Here is a 22,066-nt window from a genome sequence, read left to right as displayed (position 1 = left end):
ACCACATACAGCAAGGCAAGGGTATATTAAGATTTTGCTGTTGTCTGCAAAATCTGAAAATAAAATATAATAGAATGGTAGGCTGCCAAGTATAATGTAAGGTGGAGGAGGATAAAGAGAGTGAGTATACTAAAAGCACAGGCAAGACCCTGTAAGATTCGTTACTGGAAAAGAGGAAATGTCACAGTGGGTTGGAAAGAATGGTGAAGAATTAAAAGTCATGGATGAGTTTACACTATTAGAGGTAAAATCCACAAAAAATGGTAGTAGGAACATTGATAATAAGCACTGCATTTTGCAAACTAAAAAACCTGAGGGATACTTGAATCTTTTTGGGGAGCAGTTGTCCCAACTCTCATTCAGGGAAATGAAATCCTTGTTTATACTAATCGGTATGGGTAGAAATGATGGTTTACTTAAATAGTATATTCAAAACTCGCTTTTCTGCCCCCTGAATCCCTTCTACTTTTCTGCTCCCTGAATCCCTTCTATGGAGCCCCCACAGCTTACAGGAGGCAGGCCATGTGCAGTAGTTAAGGTCACAGAAGTGTGGTATTATTTGTGATCATTACTTGTGATTACCCCTTGTGTGTTCCAGGGAGAGTTTTACACTCATGTTGCCCAGTCTTTACTCCTATATGGGTATACACACACCTAAAACAAGTTGGCTTCCTGTCTGTCCAAGGTAAAGAAGGTAATGGTGGATTTCTATGGGGGTCACAAAATTCTATTATGAGAGAGCCCATGTTATATCTGTGATGCAATGTTCCATGTCTGTTGCTGCTTGAGTAGTGTCAGGGTGTTGTGATTTGATTTGTGACTGTGTCTGCATATGTGAAGACTTTCACAGTGCTGCCTGCTGGAGGTGATTAAGGGTCATACGGGAAAAGAATGAAAAGTGGTGGAGAAAGAACTTCTCCTCGGGGAACCTCACTATAGAGTTTTAGGGTTCTGAGGGTGAGGCCTTTTTAACTGCCTATGGCTTGTTGGACAATTGTGAGGCTGGTGGGAGGGTTACATTGTTTCTGTTTCCCCTGTAAACAGGTTTTTTAAGGAGTCTGGATAGTGATGAAAATTGTGATATGGGGTGATTGAAGGAGGGAGAGTTTGGAGCTTGACGAGTTTAATATTGGTAATAAGATGGAAAGACTCCAATCACCTAAAATTTTGCTGTGTATCTAGAAGTCAAAGATATATTTGAGATCTTAAACTGCATCTGGGCTGAAGTGTTTTATGTGAAAATTTGGTACATTATCAGAGACAGTCGTATGGTAATATGTTTTAACTGAATTTTCAATGTCAGCAGATGTGAAGGGAGGGTGAGCATTTGTCTCAAGGTGAAGTTTATGAATGTCCTGTCTAGGGCTGCAGATGGTTTATGACTAATTTTCTATTAGTGTCTTATGAGAATGTTTGTGATCTTTAGAAGAGGGAATGCCATTTTGGGTTAGAAGTGCCCATGCGTAAAAGTCAGAGTAGTATGCCATGTGTGGTCTTTAGTGCCCTCCAGAGTTGGTTGCTGATGATTCTGTGGTACATCGTGTTAGGGATGTGTGCCAGTTTACTGCCAGTTTGAATCTGTTCTATTGTCCTTACTGATGCTTGTTGACAAATGACAGCAGTGTCACCATTAAATGGTTTACTTGAATCTCATAATGAACTGATGTTAAAGATTACTCCAACGTTTAAAGACACAAATCATTCAAACATTCAAGTTGCAACACTAAATCAGTATGTTGTGCTAAAACCTAACTGAGCCATATTGGTTTCATAACAGAATCTACCATGAAACATCCTTGTGATCATAATTCAGGACCCAAATTCTCCCAACTAGTAATATCCGGAATTTGAGAATACTTGCCAGCTCCATCCCACCTGGAGAAGAGAGGATGGGAACTGCAAATACAAGACAATGATAAAACCTTTACACTGTAGAAGGATTAAGTATAAAAATAAAACCAGTATGTATCCAACCACACAGAAACAAACCTTCGAGCTCTTGAAGTCTCACCAGCTACCTTTGCATTTGCTTCTGCCTGTTCATACAGGGCAATTCTTTCTGACAGCAAAGCAAGAATGTTACTTCCTGCAACCATCGGTGCCTGCCTTGGAGCCATGGGTTCAGGATTACGGTAATCACTGACTGGAAATGGTTGACTTGGAACAGTTGGAGCTGGTCGAACAGGAACTACAGGTGAACTCTGAATGTTTTCCTCACAATCTGTTGGGCCAAGAGCTGATAATTCAGCCTGGAAATGAGAGGGGAAAGTCATAGTGAAGTATTCTTTAGATTTAGAACAATAAGCATACTGCAAAGCCAAAATCTATTAAAAGCAGCATTTTATCAACACCATTTCCAAGCAGGGATGGCATTAATCAATATCTATCTACCAAACATTTCAACTCTGTTTCCATGCATATAAAATCTAATTGAAGGTGTTAAAATGAACAATGGTTTCCACACTACAATAAACACACCAATTTCTTTCACTGCACAGTGCTGAAAAAAAAAAAAAAAAATCAAAAGCCATTTTCATATCATGTTCACTGGAAATGCCTCCAGCTCATAGGTATTTACTTAGCATAAATCTATCTTGTGGTTTACCTTTTTTTTCTAACCATCCATAATACCACAGAACTTCTTAAACAAGGTATCATCTTCCATATGTCCTCCACAACCATTCCATATCAATACATTTTTTGTCCATATGTAATTTCAATTATCACTTCTAGGAGGTACTGAGGAGCTTTGGTTGAAATTTATCTGGGCTACACTATTGTGTCACACTTGTGATTTATATTCTCAATCAGCACTAATGCCCAACAATGCTCTTATGGTACAGCAGATTATGCTACCTTGGTGCAATAGATAAAACTTACACAATGTGTAGCATATATGTGTATGATACTGATATTAGTCACAAATATGTTAAGGGATTACTGGGGAGCAAACATGTGAAAATTCCTTCCTTCTAATATCAATATATTCTGTCATGCTGGCAGACTTCCACCGAAAATTGTGACCCAAAAACATATCAAATCAACATATTAGTTTCTTTGATTTTATCATATCCCCAAAACTACAAGAATTCTTACCAATCTAATGGGTGATTTTGTAAAGAGAATGAACTTTCAGCCTTTCTCATGATCTTCATGGCATTTATCACAAAACACATTAAACCTCGGAACAAAAATTAAGTATCCACAAACGAATACCTGAGTTCTGAGGATGAAGATGAAACACCATCTCAGACCCTACAACCTAAGAAATGATTAATACAACATTAAAGAATCACTGAAACTATGAAAACTGAGGACTAAATGAAAAATATGGGCAACTGTAGTCCTCTTCCCTCTTTAAAAAGAAGAGATAAGGGAAACCATTTACAAACTTTGGAGGAAATGAAAATCCTGTCTTTTAAAATGTGTTAAGTCATAGTTATTGGGAAAGACATGAGACGGTAGAGAGTATAGTAGGGTTGGTAAAGTTGGTAAAGGGTCTTAAAGTTTTGAAGATATCCATAAAACAATGAAGAAATCACTTCAGAAGTTTATCTGGTCCACTACTCTGATACAGTGTAGGAGTTTTGTTGAGGTTTCAAATTAGAGTGCTGAAAACGAGGGAGGAAGGCCTAAGCATATAGTACCACTACAAATATCTTTTCTTATAACTACAATTAAAAATTAAGTACTGGATATTATGTTTTAAACAATATTATAATTTTTCTCGTTATAATCAATATGATCAATGATTTTCTTCCTAACAGCATTATAAAAGTTTGTAAAATTACCAGCAACAATAAGCAGATGCAGCACTGTCAAAAGTCAGAAATGTGTTGGCAACACATACTAACTTATACAAGAAACCACTTTTACTGCCTCATCTTGGTCACTATTCAATGCCAAAAGAGTTCATGTCATAAACTCTCTCCAAGTGATCCAATGACATGTCATCTTCCTAAAGCAATTTAGGATTATCTTCTGCCTGGTCTTATAAACCTAGCTAAAAGTTGCTCAATTTCCTTCTTAGAAAAAACAAGAGAATATAATATCACTGGCATGGTTGGAGGATGATTGACTGAGGGGGTATAATTCTCAAACACTGCCATCTCAGCAAACTCCCAGGATTGGTGGGAAACTTTGAAAGGGTGGTGCAAAATTTACTGCATAAACATGCTTTTGAATTAACAGCCAGCACAAATGTACATGTCTATGAGTTTAGGGGTTAGAGGAACTGCAACCTTTACAATCTTACACACTCTAAAATTTACATGTCTCTAAACTACTTACTATGTCTCCTTGTGTTTTGCACACTAAACTGTAATTGCTTTCCATGACACTACATACCAATAACTCAGGGTCATCTTCGTCAGAGAGTTCATCGTTGTAGTCCTCTCGCATACACTCGGCCACCATTTTAGATAATTCCTCTGGGGACACAACAGGTTTGCCTACAGATAAGAAAATGGTAATCAGCTTAGTGAAATAATGCAGGTGGCAAAATTCATATCTTCAATACCTTGCCTACAATTAAGCCTTTAAGCACTGAACATATACGTATATATATTACCGCACTCAGTCTGCTTCTGTTTATGAGTAAAAAGTCACCATTTGCATGGTTGTATCGTCATATACCAATGAATGAAGTACAGTCTTATCAAAGAACTTATTCTAAAGGAGTTTGTCATTTCCTTGCTATCGGAAGTAGTGCAGCCTGGGCTGTAGAGAGTTCCTGAAAAAGGGCCTTTAGTTACACCAGGATCATTTCAAGACAAGAGTCCTGGGGCAATTATAAATCAAACAGTAAACTGGGAATGGATGAGCTGAAATACATGAAGTCTCAATCTTCCCCTGCACTTATAAAATGGGTGGTGCCTTCGAACAGCAAATGCAAAAAATAAATGTCACCTGCAACTTAGGCACAATTCTAATATCAATCAATAGAAAATAAGTTAACTTAATCATTCTCCCAACATTTTGTTCTGGCAATAGATTGGGTACTATGCCAACTACCAAGACTCTTCATAAAGCTTCTTTCCTATTAGAATATCAATATATCAAGGCCTTCTTTTACTATGTTCCATCTTCATTACAGCATATATAAATGAGACATATTAAGCTAAAGAATACAGTCTGAACTGGCACAATGAGACATAATTCTACCATTATATCCAAAACATTAACATTCTTTAACAATACAGCTCTGAAAGTATTGTGTGAAAAGCAGGCAAACATTGCGGATGTAATCTGATAAAAACCAAGCTATTACGTTTTCTGAAATCAATAACTGCATTTTAAAGAAAAAGGATTCAAAGAGAATGATGAAAACTAATAACAAGTACAAAACAATAATCTAGGACTATGGTACATCTGATTCTCACAGGCAAAGGGAAATTAAAACAATTATGGTAATTCCTAATTTCATCAAGCATAAGCTACCGGCATGGTAACCCTATGTACAGTAAACCAGAACTTAGGTACCTTTATAAAATATCCAGGCACTAATTTAATTGTATAAGGTAAAGCACTGTCAAGATGACTAATCATTCACTCTGAATGGTCACACGTGTCACACATTGTGCAAAAAGGTATGTCCCTATTAAACCCAGAATCTTTACTCCTCTGGTGACAAGTTAATACATTCAAAGTACATGATATATACAGATCTTGAATACCACTCTAAACATATAAATATAATTTTCTTATAGGTAGTACAATCCAATCTAAGTGCCTAACCACTGTAAATATGGTATGTCATGCAAACTAAAATTAAAAATATAGATGGCTGATATCATAATAGTGGAACAGAAACAGTACCAGACAATGCATCAATTAGACTACTGGAGCTAAAATTTGTGCAGAACAGTAAACTAATTTCAGCAAAAAAATTTGGCCAGTTAGGTACAATATACATATCTTTATAACCAGTTTGGGCCATCCAATAGCATACATGCTTGACATTCTTGTTTAAGGGGACTGGGTGAGTTCAAATAAGTTGTTCGAACAACTTCCTTCCCTTAAGTGGACAAAACAAGTTCCATAGAATAAGGGGATGCAACAGCTTTGTTTTAAGAACATATGAGCTGTGCTCTGTGAGTAAATATCAGAAATTCGACTTTCATCACCCTAACCTTTTTTAGGTTGTTTATGTCCTCCACCACCACCAGTAAGAGCCAGAAGCTCTGCTTCCAATGCTGAATCATCATCGCTGTCATTACCACCCACTTGCAAATTATCCAAGTCTGGAACATCCATCAATCCAAGCTGTCAAAAGAAAAAAAGGTCATATCAATAATGTCTACTTCTACTACCACTATAGTAATAATAATAATAATAATAATAATAATGATAATGAAAATAATAATAAAACATGCAGAACCAAAAATATAGTACTAACAACATTTTTATGTAATAAAAAGTGGAGCAAAAAATATGAAATACAGGGACAGAAGGATGAAATGGGTATACGCCTTATATTGACATGTGGCAATTCTTAAGTTACACAAAATTCAGAGAGAATAAACTTGTATATAATGGCTGAGCATTTTCTTACATGAGACACGCTTTCTCCTAGAAGCTCAATTAGATGGGCGTGAAAATTCCAGTGTGGGAAAGAGACAGTGATAACCCTGTGCATGCACTTAATATGACCGACCAATGATAATATGGTATACTTAACACGAAAGCCCTTCAGTACTCATCATAATTATGATGGCAACAGGGGCATATCGCAAAGGAATCTAATTTAACAAATAACATGATTCATCACACACATGACGTAAGGCACTAGTATTTCTGTGAAGATGAACAAATGACAATTACCTGTGACCAACTAACATACAGTTAACACCTACATTTGGGAAGCAGTGCACAAATCTACTCTGCATATATTCAGATACCTCTCTTCATGCCGATAATATAAAGTCAGGCAAGTTCCTGGCGACCTAAAAGCTATAGAGTCTCGTGACTTTTACATCATTTGATCAGTCGTTTAATCCTTCCGTTATCTATCCTTTTGCACTGACAATCATATTGATTACTCTAAAGACACATAACCAACCTCTGCAAGCCCCCCGCTCCTGCGTGGTCGTTTAGGTTTATCATCCTTTCGTCCAGAGAACATATTTCACTGCAAGTACGTTGCTCTCGTTTGTTTACTACTGTCAGCTGTGGCTGAACAAATGAGTAGCGGAAAGCGCAGTGCCTCACCTATGATGTGGAAGGAAAGGTTAACATTGTTCCAGTCTCCCTTATTCCTGTGAGATATCGGCGACCTGCAACTTATCTGGTAAGTGCTGCGTACGCTAAAGATTCATGAATATATGGGATATGCGGAGAAAACATGAAATGGAAGAAATACGTGATCGTTCGTCTGCAAGGTGGTTTATCAATGACGTCATGTTTATATGTGGTCAACCCAACGTTCAAATGGGTCTAAAACTGCTGTGCCAGACGATTTGATTACAACACGTAGGGGGTGTTGGTGCTATTTGTGAAACACACACTCTGATAGAAGTAAATGCCTAATGTGCCAAATCGTTGTACTCGGGCAGGAAGACTCATTATTATTGTTTATTGTCATCATCCGTTTTTAGATCTGATCTTCATCTGTCAAACGACAAGTTTCTTTCTTAAAAAGAAAAAATCAATAATTTCGTTTGTATATATCAAAGGTTTAGGCTTATCCACAATGAAACAATCACCTGGAAGAACTGGAGTGCAAACTCAGCTGCGATGGTGACATAAAAGATTCGTCTTGGTCACATGATTAAAATTAATATTTCCCTTACATACCTGTGGGAGAAAGAGGTGGTGATCAATCTTTAATACCGAAGATATGGAAAAATCACATATATTCATCAAGAGAGGTGGCTTACGTATAACATAATACAAGTCATTCATGTCCAAATACTAACCTTCCTTTTCTATCTCTGCTTTGAAATGCCTGTTTGCCTGATATCTGCACGTCCATTCTTTTTGGTCTTACATTTCAACGCCCTCGTGACCTCTCAGTCGCTTGGCAGTTTCTCCCAATATCACACGTCTGTCATATTCTCACTTTCATATCAAGAAAATAATAAACGAAAGTATTGTGTGTTTATTTGTTTCGTGCCGCCGTTTCAAGTTTATAAGAAATACTTTGAATTCTTTTTTAATTTAACCGAGTTATGGTTTGTTTGTACTTATACGTCGCTAGACTTGCTTCTTGTATGATATTCTATCCTTACCACATCTGAAACATATGTCGTCACTCGCCCTTGACAGACACTTATGTCACGTTCATCGTCCCTCCCTGTGTCACTTGTCTTCTTGAAACCTGACACCTATCTCCTGCGTCACGTTCCTTGTGCTCCTGTCTCCCTCGTCACCTGGCATCAGACATCTCTAGCTCCTATGTAACGTTCATCACCCCTCCACGTGCCATCAGTTTCTTGACCCCAGACACCTCTATCTCCCGGGTCACGTTACTAACCCATCAGTGTCATTCGTCTCTGACACCAGGCACCTCTGTCACCTGTGCGATGTCACTCACCCCAGTTTGTCTCATTCTCCTTCCCTGAAACGTAGACATGTGTTATGTCACATCACTCGCTCACGCCAGTTTCATCCAGTCCTACCTTGGTAACAACCACCTCTGCTGTGTCACGTGTCACTTGTCCTCTCGGTGTCATCCACTCCTCCCTTGACACACCGGACACTTGACACTATGTTCTTTCTTGTGCCAGATGCCTTTTCGGGACATCCATGGTGCAAACCCTGCCACTGTAGCAAAATCTCGTCGTGGGTACTCGTGGGCAGGTACTCTCTCTCTCTCTTAATTGTACCACACCAGACAAGAAGAACTTATTGCGTTTGGGGTGTCAGTGTAAAGAGATGAACGAGTGCCGGGGGTTAGGGAGAGTAGTGAGGGCTGGTGGAGGGAGGGAGGAGGGGCTGGTGATAGGAGGGAAGATGGGCTGTTGGAAGGAAGGAGGGGCTGGTGGAGAATAAGAGGAAGAAGGGCTGGTAATGGGAGGAGGAGTGGTTGGTGATGGGAAGGAGGATCTTGTGGAGGATAAGAGGGGCTACTGATGGAAGGGAAGAGGGGCGGGTGGAGGAAGGGAGGAAAATGGGGCTGCCGGAAGGAGGGAGGAAGTGGGGGTTGATGGAGATAAGGATGGTGTTGTGGCTGGCTGGTTGGGGGAAGGGGGGAAGTTCAGGTGGGGTGGTGGGCAGGTTTACGAGGCGAGGTGGTGGGGGGGGGGGGAGAGGAGCCTGCACCACCCACACACGGGCGCCACCCCTCACCTCACACCCCTGGCAGACCAGACACTCCAGTCGTCCAAACGTTCTCCCGGTGTACAGTGGTGATGTGCAGGAGGGAGGGAAGGTGCCCGTGAGGTATGTACGCCACACCCCGCCGTCGGGTTGGATGTGGTTGGTGGTGCACTGAGTGAACGCTGAGGCTGGTGATTAGATTTGTTGTTGAACGTACTCGCGCGATGGTCCGGACGTCTGTACTCGCACGTCTGCAGTGAGCTGAAATAAAACTTATAAGTCTGAAGCAGCCATAGCAAGCTAAGGATTGAAAACCTAGTGCCACGACAAACTATACTTTTGCACGTACCACACAAGTACCATCACATACCAGCATCACAGAAGAACACTCACTAATACCACCATACATTACCGATACTGTACTACCATTGCCAGACACCATCACAATATATACCAGTACCACACACACACCACAAAAACTACCACTAGACACTGCCGCCACAGTGCAGGAGCACACAGCGTTAAACAGTGACGCGATTTACCGTTAACACCATACCACACATGACCCAACAGTGCCACAACACTCACAACATCCCGCCAATACACTCTTACCACCAGTGCGCTTATCAGCACCACCAAACGCCAACACCACCTCACGCAGTACGCCACAACACACCACGATTGCCCAGCATCACACCACAAAACACATCTTCAACAGCACAGTGGAACCCGCCACACCACAAACATTATCACCAGAAGAGCAACATCACGCACCATTACCGCCACGAAACCAGCCTTACTCAAGCAGCAAGAACCCCAGTGTATCGGTTGCCGATTCAATTTGCTCGGTGAAGTTAAGGAAGTCCTCACATGAATGGTTTCCATGATACCAGACAAGCTGGGGATATATAAATGTATTTTTTCCAGTCAATACTGCAACGTGTTTGGTGACATGCAAACCCTTTCCACCACGTCAAGGTAGCCTAACTGTGAAGCTGGGAGTCACGTCTGTCCACACCGTGACATAAAAAAGAAAACTGCCTTGATTGGCAACAAAATTGAAGCGGGGTAACTTTACGTTGGGGGTCCGGCCAAGTGAAAATAAGTGAGCTTAAAACTTGTCTGGCGTGAAGACCAATCCTCCAGTCAGCATACCTAACGCCCTCAGTTGTATACAACTATTTTGTCCACGACTGGTATTTCAGTTTCCACTCAGGGGTGACAACTGATAGCGATCTAACATCGCTTTAATATCACTTTAAAACAAACCTCATTCACTCGTTTTCTTATTTTTTTTTCACCAGCAAACGAAGTTTCGTTTATGATACAATATGTATGTTCGTCTGCAGAATGTGGCGATGAACAGACTCGAAACTGTGTGAAGTTATGTTGGTAGGTTTGTGGAATGTGATGGTCGGTCCTCCCCTGGTAAGAGGTAGCCACTTCGCCACATGAGGTGCGCTGCAGTAGGTGGTTCAGCGTTCTCACAGTCTGTTCATGTGGACATGTCATGATTGGTTGCGGGGATAATACGTTTAACTCTTCTCGAAGAAACAGTGCATTCGATTTCGCTTTTCGTCTGAATGCGTTTTCACATCTGCCTTTAAATAATGAAGTGGAAGTTTTTTTTTTTTTTTTTTTTTACAACAGACTAGTGGAACTTGCAGGAAAACTGCCAAATCAAAAAGAATGTACAGCATACGAATGAATTTTTCACCAAGAATGAATTCTCGCGGCACAATTTGTTATAGTTACATGAAATGGGTCTCTCTCTCTCTCTCTCTCTCTCTCTCTCTCTCTCTCTCTCTCTCTCTCTCTCTCTCTCACAAGGAAGAAGCGAGAAAAGGCTAGCTCGCCCACATTTTACTAAATACAGTTAAATATCAAGCACAGCGTGGGTGCAGACGCTACTGGACAGAGTTGTGTGGCTAACCTCTGCAAAGAGATTAAACTTTTCAGCAATGCTGCACAACACTAGAAACTCGCCAATACGACCTTTGGGGAATGATGGCTGGCCTTTAACTTGACCCTGAGGAGTTAGGTTTTTCTCTCTCGATTGTACACATGATCGTACATTCATTCGACTGTACACATGAGTGTTTGATGTGTATATACATGTAAGTATATGAAAATGCACAAATATAATTTCGTAATAATTGAGGCAGTTTGTTTTCCAATACTTTTTTGTTCCTACGTCATACATATATGGCAAGATGAGTCTGCTGAATTTTGATTTTACTTACCTTACCAGTGAGGGGTCAACCGAAAGGTCATGCCAACTTACCCAAAGGTTGTATTCATAGGTCGTAATGGCGTGTTCTTGAATTTGATTATAGTAGGATGAGACAAATATAACTTTAACATACAGCAGTGTAACACGGTACATATAACACATTAACATGAGGTGTGGTTCTAGCGTAACAGAGCTTACTCAACTGATGCAGGCAGTATGCTAGGCTGCAGAACGAGGTGAAAACTGCGATGTGATATGGTACACTTATTGTCTTAAGTGTATTATTTCGTTGATGGATGGTGTTAGGGGGAAAAGTTAAAGTCCCATAATGCTAGATTTTGTAATGCAGTGCACTGAATGCATCTAAGTACTGTAAAATTTTTACAGCTAGGCTACTGAGGTTAGGGCGCGTTCTAGGTTAGTTAATTCACTGATATAAAATATACTGTGGTACAGTCGGCATCAAACGAATTCTGGCCGAGGTCATTTTATTGATGTTGAGCGTGAAGTAGTTCAATTACTAATGTGAAGTGGTGGGGCTGATGTTGTGTGATGTGGCTAAGCCAACGATGAATATGAAGTACTTCAGTGGTGACGGGTAGGTAGGAACTGGTTCAACTGATACTGGTGAAGTGGTTCAGGTGATAGTGAGTGCTAAGGGGTTCACTGGATGTTAAGTGTGAAGTGGTTCAAGTGATGTTGAGGGTGAAATTGAAATTATTCAACTGATGTTGAATGTGAAGTGGCTCGATTAACCCCTTGAGCACGTCGGCACAAATCTTTGGCTATACCGTCGTGCTTAAAAGGTAAGATTTAGAGTTAATACATCACTGTAGAGGGATGTGCTGTAGTGACATGCCCAGCACATGAAAACGAGGTGTGGTATGTTAGAACATTGAAATAGGATGATATGACGTTACTCATCACAGAAGGGTAAGATGTGAAAGGCAACACATAAAAGTACGATGAGATGTAGCAAAGTCAATGCATCAAAGAGTGAAATTTACTTCGGTTAGTACAGCAAAGTATGGACAGATATGGAGCGGTCAGAGCTGTAAAATAAGTTGAGATATGGCACGGTCAACGTAAAGTAAGTAAAGATGCGATAAAGTCAGCACACGTAAGCAGGGATGAGAGGCAGAAGTCAGCACATATAAGCAAGGGTGAGTCTTGGCATCACGATAGGTTACAATGTGGTATATAATCCACTTCATAATTTCATGTGAGAACGTTCAGTCAGCAGGCAAATGAGAAATGTCTGATACTGTATTTTAGATGAACACGTAAGATATCCCTTGCCTAAACAAAATAACATTTGTGTCTACAATATTTTACAGCTGACCTGTTAAAAACGTGTTCGTAGAGCTGATAACTAATCAAGATAATGTTACAGTTTAAGTTAAGCCCGCTGACGCGGGAGTAGCTGTGCTGCAGATGTATCGCCAACTTTGTACATAATGAAATTAAAGTACGTTAAAATCACGCAATATGGGTTCAATTTGTGTAGTGTATTTGTTTTATAAAGCGAGTTTGTCGGCTTCAACGAAGCCAATTCATTTTCAATCAGTACGGCAATGGGAGGCGATGGCAGCAAATTCGTCTATTTCAATCTTTCGTTTTGTAGTACTGAATAAATAGCTTAATTGTTAGGTGATTTTTAAGGTTTTTTGTTTTTTTTGCATACATCGTTCTCCCTGGCCTACTGTCGCCCGACACAGTCTCTATCCTAGCTGAGATCACCTTGCAGGTCATAGTCTGTTTGCTGACAGAAACCGTTACGTTTGGGCGAGGCTTAAGACGAATATGTCACAGCGCTTGGTGCGGCCATCGATTTGGTTCAGTTGGGCATATTCACAGCCTGGATGCCAGCCAGCGTTGTTAATTGGTGTACGCCTCGCGCCATTGTGCGCGAGTGTGTGTGTGTGTGTGTATGTGTGTAGACAATATGTGACTGACGTGGAAATTGTATCACCTGTTAGATCAATGGGAACATCCACTTGTTAGGTGATTGATTTTACGAAAATGTTGCGACTATATTTTTTTTTTCTTTAGATCTGAGGATCCACTGTGCAACCTTTTTCAAATCAAAGCACCTAAAATTTAGGACTGGGCTTCTACTAGAGTTTCACCAGGAAAGTTGATTTCACGGTAGATTCAAGTACAAGCTCGATTTTGGTATTCACTTCTTAATTCAACAATTCACTGTCATTATATGGGACACTTGAATGTTTTTGTGTTGTTGTAGGTGCCACTCACGGATAAAATTCCACACAGAGTCTAGGCCTAACCGGAGGAAGTAGAAACTTTGCCCTTTAAAAAGGGGGCAGATCATAATTTATAAAAGAAATTGTGCCGAGACGAATTTCAAGAGAGAAGATGAAGCGGATCTGAAGGAAGTGGAGAAATGCAGCGCTGAATCGTCAGTGTACAGGTGCATTAGGTTATCTTTGAAAAAATAAAAATAAAAAATAGAAAGGGCGAAGTGCAGAGAAGCCTGGGAGACACGGCTGTTGGTTGATAAGGAACGAGGGAGACGTTGATCCATCAAAAATTACGGAGATGAATTGGAGAGAGTGGAAACTACATATAAGGCAACAAATTCAGGAACGAAAAGCCAGGATAGAGGAGTCTGTAGATGAGAACCCCATCGCAATACCCTGTCAAAAGCTTTAATAAGAGTAACTACATAAGATTCTCCAAAGTCTCTCGAGAGATGATGAGCAAGTATGGATAAGAGGGAAAGTGATATCACCGTTGCATGTTGCTTTACGGATGCCATACTAGTGATCAGAGAAGGGGCGGAGATTCGACATCTTCACGGATATGGCGAAAGTCAAAACAACATGGACAATAATTGGAGGGGTTAGAACTGTTCCCCTTCAATGGGACAGGCTTTACCAATGTATGTTTACAAGGAGTAAGAAAGTCTTGTTTTTCAACCATGTACAATATGCGAGGAGGAACAAGCTCTAGTTCAGTGGCACACTCCATAAAAACACGAGGATGGATGCTATTCTGGTACGTACGCCTTCCTCGTGCCCAGTGAAAGTGAAGTGCTTCTTTTTTTGGACTTGCAAAAAGAGAATATAAGGAAGAATATAGAATTAGTAACACGGTCATCAGAGGGTAAAGGAAAGTTAGTCATCCAAGACGGAGTTATTAAGAGAAGAAAAGAGAGCGAGAGTTGCTGTGTCAAACACCTGCGTCACCTGAGGTGCAAGCGCGGAGTTTACATTTTCACTTGATCACACTGGATGTATCACGTCCCCGGCAGGATTAACCTGTGGGAGAAAGTAGCGGCTCCTGTGTGGGACTTGGGGGGGAACCGCAGGTTGATTGGACATAACCTCATTGCTCAGTGCTGTAGTCCCCAACTCTCACCTGCAGTAGGGCCCAGGTGACTGCTCCCTGGAGCTTTAAGGAAGCGTTTCTTTACAACCATCTTAAGTTGTATCTATCCCTAAAAGCTAATATTTGATGAAGTGGGTACGAGTTTTACGCCGTTATCAATTTTCGTCGACTCTTGATATCTAGAAAATGACTCTTTCTTCCCCTTTTGGTGGCAAAATTCTGACTGCAGTGATAATAATAATGTCAGTCAGTACTCGGAGAACATAAGAGAAAAGTGACATAGAAACAAAGCCAGTGGACAGAGTTAGAAGGTACATGACTGTGACTGGGGATCATCGCTCGCAGCAAACATGACCAAACTGTAGATGGCTTCCAAGGTTCAGGTGGCTGGAGATAAAGCCTGGCATATATTACTTGATTAGCAACTCAAGAGACAGGTTTCAGGAGTTGAAGAATTTTCATGAGGTTTACTGGAGGGTTCTTGGGAATGCTGTGATGAAGAGAAAACTGAGAAGAGAAGAAAAGGCAATACGACGGCATTTACCTATCTGTACAGCACGGTGTGGCAGATGTACACTCGTGAAATCTAAACCATATAAATTTCACATAGCTAGTATACTTGACTGCTTTATCAAGGGACGGATGTGTGAACCAATGTTTCAGGCCACATATGGGTGTGTGAACCAGTGTTTCAGCCCACAACACAGGTTTCCACCAGTGTTTTGAGAACCAGTGTGCATGTATACCCGTGTATTATAGATCAGGGAATACCCGTCGTATGTGTTCGGGAGAAGTGGTGTCGTGGCAATACAGAGAACCTAGAGCGCAGGTGTGTGCAGGCGTGGACTACCCGAGTGCCGAGGTCCGGTGCGGGCCCAGCAGCAGCAGGTGTGGTATAGCCAGCCAGTCTGGCAACACTGATAACAGCGACGTCGTGTCACCACGTACAGCAAGGCTTCCATCGATTGCCCAAATTACAAAGAGTGTAAGAATAATTTCGTTATAAGAAAACTGTAAACGTGTTATTTTTTGTTACTCTATCACGTATTCAGTGTCAGAGTTATATCAGAGTTCTAAATTTGTTGTAAGTGATAAATGATTAAATCTGTTGTAAGTGATAAATGATTAGATTTGTTAAGTGATATAAAATGATTTTACTTGATCAGCGTCGCTGGATAGTATGTACTGGACCATTGTCCCTCGAATTAATCTTGGACTCCAGTGTCCTAGTGCTTCACCGTGAGGACTGCATTGTGTTATGTGCAGCTGGATCACAGATGTAGTGTGTATATATGAAGTTGGACAACATGTGATAGGGATGATCAGGTGATGGAGACTTGTTAAAGATGATGCTGGTAATACAGTGATTTGTAGTGATGGGTTGATGCAGTTAGTAAATATACTACGGTGGGAAAGTGGCGGTGAGGAAGTTAATAACGTGATAATGATTTTGAAGGATGATAAAAGCAGAGATCAGAAGACATGTGATGGTAGTGAAGATAACGAGTTATCACGGTCTTTGATAATATGATATTTGTCTTCATAAATGAGCACTTCTTTAATATTATATATATATATATATATATATATATATATATATATATATATATATATATATATATATATAATATATATATATATATATATATATATATATATAATTTGTGTAAATCAGTCACTATTACATGCCTTGGGGTCATTTGAATAATCAGTAAGCATTACCATTTCATGTGTTAGTGAATACCACACACACACACGCGCACACTTACACACACATATATACTTATACTTGTTTGCCATTTCTCGCTTAAGTGAGGTAGCGCCAGGAACAGACGAAGACAAGGCCTCGTTGGCTTATATCCATGATCGGTTTCTCCTGAAGGAAAGCGTACAAATGCGCCTTCCCGTACACTTCAATAGCCTTCACAAAATGTGACGTAACCGTGAAGACACTTTCGGAAATACTGATGGTTACGTAAGCCCTCCATCTTTAGTGTGTTTATCGGGACGCGCAGTACTGACGTATTCTGCCTACCTCCTCCTCACAGAGCGACGCTTCGTTAAACTCGAGCACCACCAGAGGGGTGGGAGGAGTTGTAGTACCGAGAGAGGATATTGCAATCATCAGTTACTTAAATTATTCGTGACAATTGGGTTTTCCCTTTCGAGTCTGTCCAATTATGTTCGTGGGCTGTATTATATATATATATATATATATATATATATATATATATATATATATATATATATATATATATATATATATATATATATATATATTACGAAATCTTCCCAGGTTTTTTTATTCAAGTGTTTCCCTGCTTGTGGACCCAGGTGACTGGATAGAAATCATGTTAATATCCCTCTTGATTACTGGATGAAGGGGGAGGTAAAGAATTTGATAGAAGGAGGGAGGTGGGTTCGTTGGAGCGTTCTAGCAGCGCGTTGAGGAAAAGGATACGAAAAACTCAAGGGAAGAAGGGGCTCGGTTCTCGGTCGTACTAGTGTAGTGTAGTCTGAGAAGCTGCGTTTGGGACAGTTTTCATTTTTTTTTCCAAAGATAATTTCAAGCGTTCCCATTTATTCTTCAAATCACACGTGCTCTCATCTACTGGTTAACAAATGAGATTGATGGAAATTTCTGTCTTCTTCAACTTTGTTACGGGATGTTTCGACTGCACTTAAGAATGTTACGTTTGAAGTCAAATAATGACGTTGACTATTTACTGTCACACAAATCAGAAATGATATACCTTTCATACACAGCAAAGTTTGGTCTTGTTGAAATCTTTAATGCAAGCCTCTGTTATGGCTAGCACGCCACATCAACATTCACCGACGAAAGCAATTCCTTACAAGCATTACAAGCACAGAGTCACTCAGTGCTTGCGGAAATTAATATCATGCACAACCTGTGAGACTGGAGGGGTATGTGCACGTGTTCTTGACCGAAAGGAATGTGTATGTTCTCCTACCACGCATGGTCCAAGAATCACAAGTTTATTCATTTTTTCCAGTTGAAAAGTGAGCCCCCCCCCCCTCTCTCTCTCATCCAGTATCACATAGGTTTAGCTTTCTGTGTTTAGTTGATTTGATCCCAAGTTGTCATTTACGAATGAATCTCACGTTTCCAGTACTTGCTGTTGTAAATGTACCATACCCACCCACCCACACACATACGAACAGATCAGCAAAATAAAACAATACACAATGTCGAACTATTACATGTTTCAGTTTGATGTTATTGTTAATGACCCAGCCAGCAGCGACGAGACATTGACGTGCAGCAGAGCTGAACTAATTGGATCACACGCCACCACTGGCCATGATAATATAGCGGCGGCAGCAGCGTGACAAATCGAACGCATTCAACTCGGTCTCGCTGGTGCTCACATGTTGAGACAGTGAAATACCTCCGGTTATCGGGACGAGTTAAGTTAGTTCATGGCCATCCCTGAGCAAACTCCGAGCAACGTGTCAACGCTAAATTAGTAAACAGACTTCGCTTGCCTCGTATAGTTGACTGCGGCTAGGCTGCTACTACTACTACTACTACTACGAACTCTCCCGCGTGCCGGATGGAAGGGCCAACAAACACACACGCAAAAAAAAAAAAAATGATTTCCTCACACTAGAAATCCGCTGATCTGACCCTTCATACACCATGCCCTCAAAATTAAACCTCCAAACACAAATAAAAAAAAGTTTAGCTCTCCACGTCAGACTTCCTCACACAAGGCAGATCTTTGGGTAACAGACCTCCCACACGCTAGATATCCACATGCTAAATCTTCATTTATCACCAGCTGTACGTAGATATTCCACAAAACTTGACGTGATAACACAACAAAACCAAAGAAACAGTCGTTCAAGCTGGGAGTCAATGCGAATATAAGAATCGTATAAGTAATTAACAGGGACAGTTGACGGCGTGACTGGGTCGGTCAGTTGTGTATTGATCTGAATGTGTTTTGGTGCCACCTGTACTGGCCGGAACCTGCGGCTCCTCCCCACGAAAAAAAAAAAGATTACATATACTGCACACACCTGCAAGAGTATTGACGCTCTCGTTGAATATCAAGGTAACATGCAATCGACAAATGCTGCTGCTGCTATATTTATACAGCTCACGGCGACCTCGAATATTGATGTAATATTCAGATATCCACGCCTAATACACATTATATGTGAATATAATGGAAACCTACGAATGCGTTTCGTTAAAAATCTACGCTGTCGCGATTTTTCTTTTCTTTTCACAAAACGGACAACATTAAATTCGTGAGTAATGAACTCCTGTGCAAATATCGACGCAGACTACAAACACAGACAGCAAACAGCCATGAGCATGGAGATCTGTGGACCAAATATTTGATGTAACCCGTATATTGAGATACTGAAGTCTTCCTTGTAATGAATATTGAAAAAAAAATAGAGGATTGCATAACGATACGAGATAATAAAGTCCCATTAATTCTTATAGCTGATAGTGGAGCCCCAAAGAATGGATATCGCTAGTGTGTGTGTGTGTGTGTGTGTGTCTGTGTGTGTGTGTGTGTATCCGGCCAGCCGCCCGCCCGCCCGCCCGCCCGGAGCGCTGTCTGCAGGTCACACCAAGCTTGGTGTTAAGGTTCCCGCGTTGGGACCTACGTGCCTGGCCGAGGCTTCTGCTCCCGCAGCTGCTGTTCTTTTTTTTTTTTCTATTTTTATTTTGGGGACGTGTTATTAGAGGACACATTCTCGCACCCGGGAACGCACGTTCTACGTAGTTTTATATTTCCTTTTTAATCTTGTTTTCCCCCTCTCTTCGTTATTTCCACTAATCCTTTTATTTCCATTTCTACAAAAGAGAGTGAAAAATACTCACGTTTCATTTTCCTCCCCATGTTCTTCGGGATGACGCTCCCTCGCCTCTCCCCTTCCCATCCCGTGTCCCTCCCACCCGATCCCGGTCCTCTCTCCCCCACCCGGCCAATCCCTACCCTCCCACTCCCGCACCCCCCCCCCCCCCAGATCGCCGCACCTACGGGCGTGCATGGTGAACACCACGCGAGGCTGCTGCGCACACCGCGGTGCGCATCGCAAGGCTGTCTATTACACAATGCTTATAACCTACGATTCTCAAAGAGTTAGAACTTGTAATAGAAAATTAAAATGACGTAATGCTTTTCCTTCATTGAACTTAGGAGATCTATCCACAGGAAATAACAATAATGACGAGATATTGGACTATATAAATACGTTATTGTTATTATGACGGAATAATGATAACACTAGTTGCTCTGTTTAACGCTACGTGATCCAGTGAGGATGAGTTGCGGGTCACCTAAGACACGTGGACTTTTTTTTTTCCCACTGGGTATCATTATGTATTGCGGCGCTCCACACCCACCGAGGTCATGAACCCCTTGAACACGACTACGTAATAAGATCCCTGAGCACACGACCTTACGACCTATGAGAACGACAGCACGGCTTGCCTCCTGAGAACGACGGAACGACCGTTTGGGTAATATGGCCTTGCTTCTTGACCTGACCCTTAAGTTAGGTCAACGGACAGGTTATTCATCACCCTGGAGCAGTCTTCTTCCCTCAACCGGTGTGACGTGTTATCACTGGCGGGAGGGAAAAGGCATCTAGGTGGGGCGCTGGTTAAAAAAAATATTTACGAGTTGATCGAGATAATGCGATGCATTGCATTCTTTTTTTCTTTTACTGGTCTGACATTACAAGGATATTGCTCCAGGGAGTATACACTCTCTAGCTTAAAGTGAAGGCAGAGTGTCAACATGCCATTGAATCTGTTAATGAAAAAAATTACACTTCTACATATCTTTGTGAGCATTCATTCCCTACCACGGTAAGTAGGGGAAACGAATGGGAGAATCCATCTTCAACTCGAAGCAACTCTCTCAGTAGCTGTTTCATCAAAGATTACTTAGAGGATTCATATGGTCACCAGTAAAATGCAACCTCAACTTTCATACTAATCAATTACCGAGTCAGTCCCATTCTTGAAATTCGATTTTTTCACTGTTCATAAGTACAGCATTTATGAAATCTAACCTCATCAGAATCACTGTATTTTTTATCGCCTTAACTTTCCAATCAATGATGAATAATATAAAGCATTTAACCATATGGAGTTCTGTTTTTTTTGTCGTGATGGGACCAGGGATTTTTTTTCGACATAATGATCGTGGGACGTACAGAGGTTTGAAAAAAACCCGCTGTTTTAAGTGTTATGCCATCATCCTTAAAGGCATTACAGTCGCGTTCGAAGGTTCATTATAATCTGCATAATAATCATCTCAACTATCATCGACACACGCCATGATCATCATTTTCCCATACCTCCTTCATCACTGTTATGGTAATCACATACTACATACTATCTACCACCACCGCTACTGTAACCTACACACACAGAAATATTGTATGCACCACCACCCTAACACAACCTCAGGCACTACCAAGTATTCCAACACTAAGACATCACTGTCATGACACCATCACCCTCACACTAATGCACTCACCACCACCAACACACAAACAACTCAACGCCAACATCACCACCACCATCAACACAAACACCTCAGCGCCAACATCACCACCACCATCAACACAAACACCTCAACGCCAACATCACCACCACCATCAATACAAACACCTCAACGCCAACATCACCACCACCATCAACACAAACACCTCAACGCCAACGTCACCACCACCATCTACACAACACCTCAACGCCAACATCACCACCACCATCAACACAAACACCTCAACGCCAACGTCACCACCACCATCTACACAACACCTCAACGCCAACATCACCACCACCATCAACACAAACTCCTCAGCGCCAACATCACCACCACCATCAACACAAACACCTCAACGCCAACATCACCACCACCATCAACACAAACACCTCAACGCCAACGTCACCACCACCATCTACACAACACCTCAACGCCAACATCACCACCACCATCAACACAAACACCTCAACGCCAACATCACCACCACCATCTACACAACACCTCAACGCCAACATCACCACCACCATCAACACAAACACCTCAACGCCAACATCACCACCACCACCAACACAAACACCTCAACGCCAACGTCACCACCACCATCAACACAAACTCCTCAGCGCCAACATCACCACCACCATCAACACAACGACAACATCACCACCACCAACACAGACAC

General features: G+C 41.3%; 2 protein-coding genes across 8 annotated transcripts in view; one reads left to right on the top strand and one right to left on the bottom strand.

Annotated features, from left to right (window-relative positions):
* The window catches only part of l(2)gd1 (lethal (2) giant discs 1), a 206,530-nt gene that overhangs the window by 27,011 nt on the left and 157,453 nt on the right, over window positions 1-22,066 (bottom strand). The window contains exons 1-5 of one of the 5 annotated variants that reach the window (XM_071679116.1): window positions 8,619-8,755; window positions 7,704-7,794; window positions 6,132-6,264; window positions 4,348-4,451; window positions 1,990-2,249 (exon numbers count right to left, since the gene is read on the bottom strand). In XM_071679116.1, the coding sequence (XP_071535217.1) occupies window positions 1,990-2,249; window positions 4,348-4,451; window positions 6,132-6,255 (488 nt within the window). In that variant the 5' untranslated portion in view covers window positions 6,256-6,264; window positions 7,704-7,794; window positions 8,619-8,755. Of the gene's footprint in view, window positions 1-1,989; window positions 2,250-4,347; window positions 4,452-6,131; window positions 6,265-6,854; window positions 6,903-7,060; window positions 7,217-7,703; window positions 7,795-8,618; window positions 8,824-22,066 lie in introns of those variants that run through there. The other 4 variants (XM_071679117.1, XM_071679114.1, XM_071679113.1 and 1 more) reach the window with 4 other exon arrangements.
* Window positions 7,197-22,066, top strand: part of LOC139758056 (N-acetylgalactosaminyltransferase 6-like) — a 41,279-nt gene continuing 26,409 nt past the window's right edge. Inside the window, exon 1 of one of the 3 annotated variants that reach the window (XM_071679121.1) lies at window positions 7,197-7,288. Coding sequence is in view for 1 of the 3 variants with exons in the window: in XM_071679118.1 (XP_071535219.1) it covers window positions 15,621-15,827 (207 nt within the window). In the remaining 2 variants the exon portion in view is untranslated. Of the gene's footprint in view, window positions 7,289-9,297; window positions 9,382-15,431; window positions 15,828-22,066 lie in introns of those variants that run through there. The other 2 variants (XM_071679120.1, XM_071679118.1) reach the window with 2 other exon arrangements.

Source organism: Panulirus ornatus, chromosome 29, assembly GCF_036320965.1.
Source record: "Panulirus ornatus isolate Po-2019 chromosome 29, ASM3632096v1, whole genome shotgun sequence".
Classification (NCBI taxonomy): Eukaryota; Metazoa; Arthropoda; class Malacostraca; order Decapoda; family Palinuridae; genus Panulirus; species Panulirus ornatus.
This window is presented reverse-complemented; position numbering and strand designations above follow the sequence as displayed.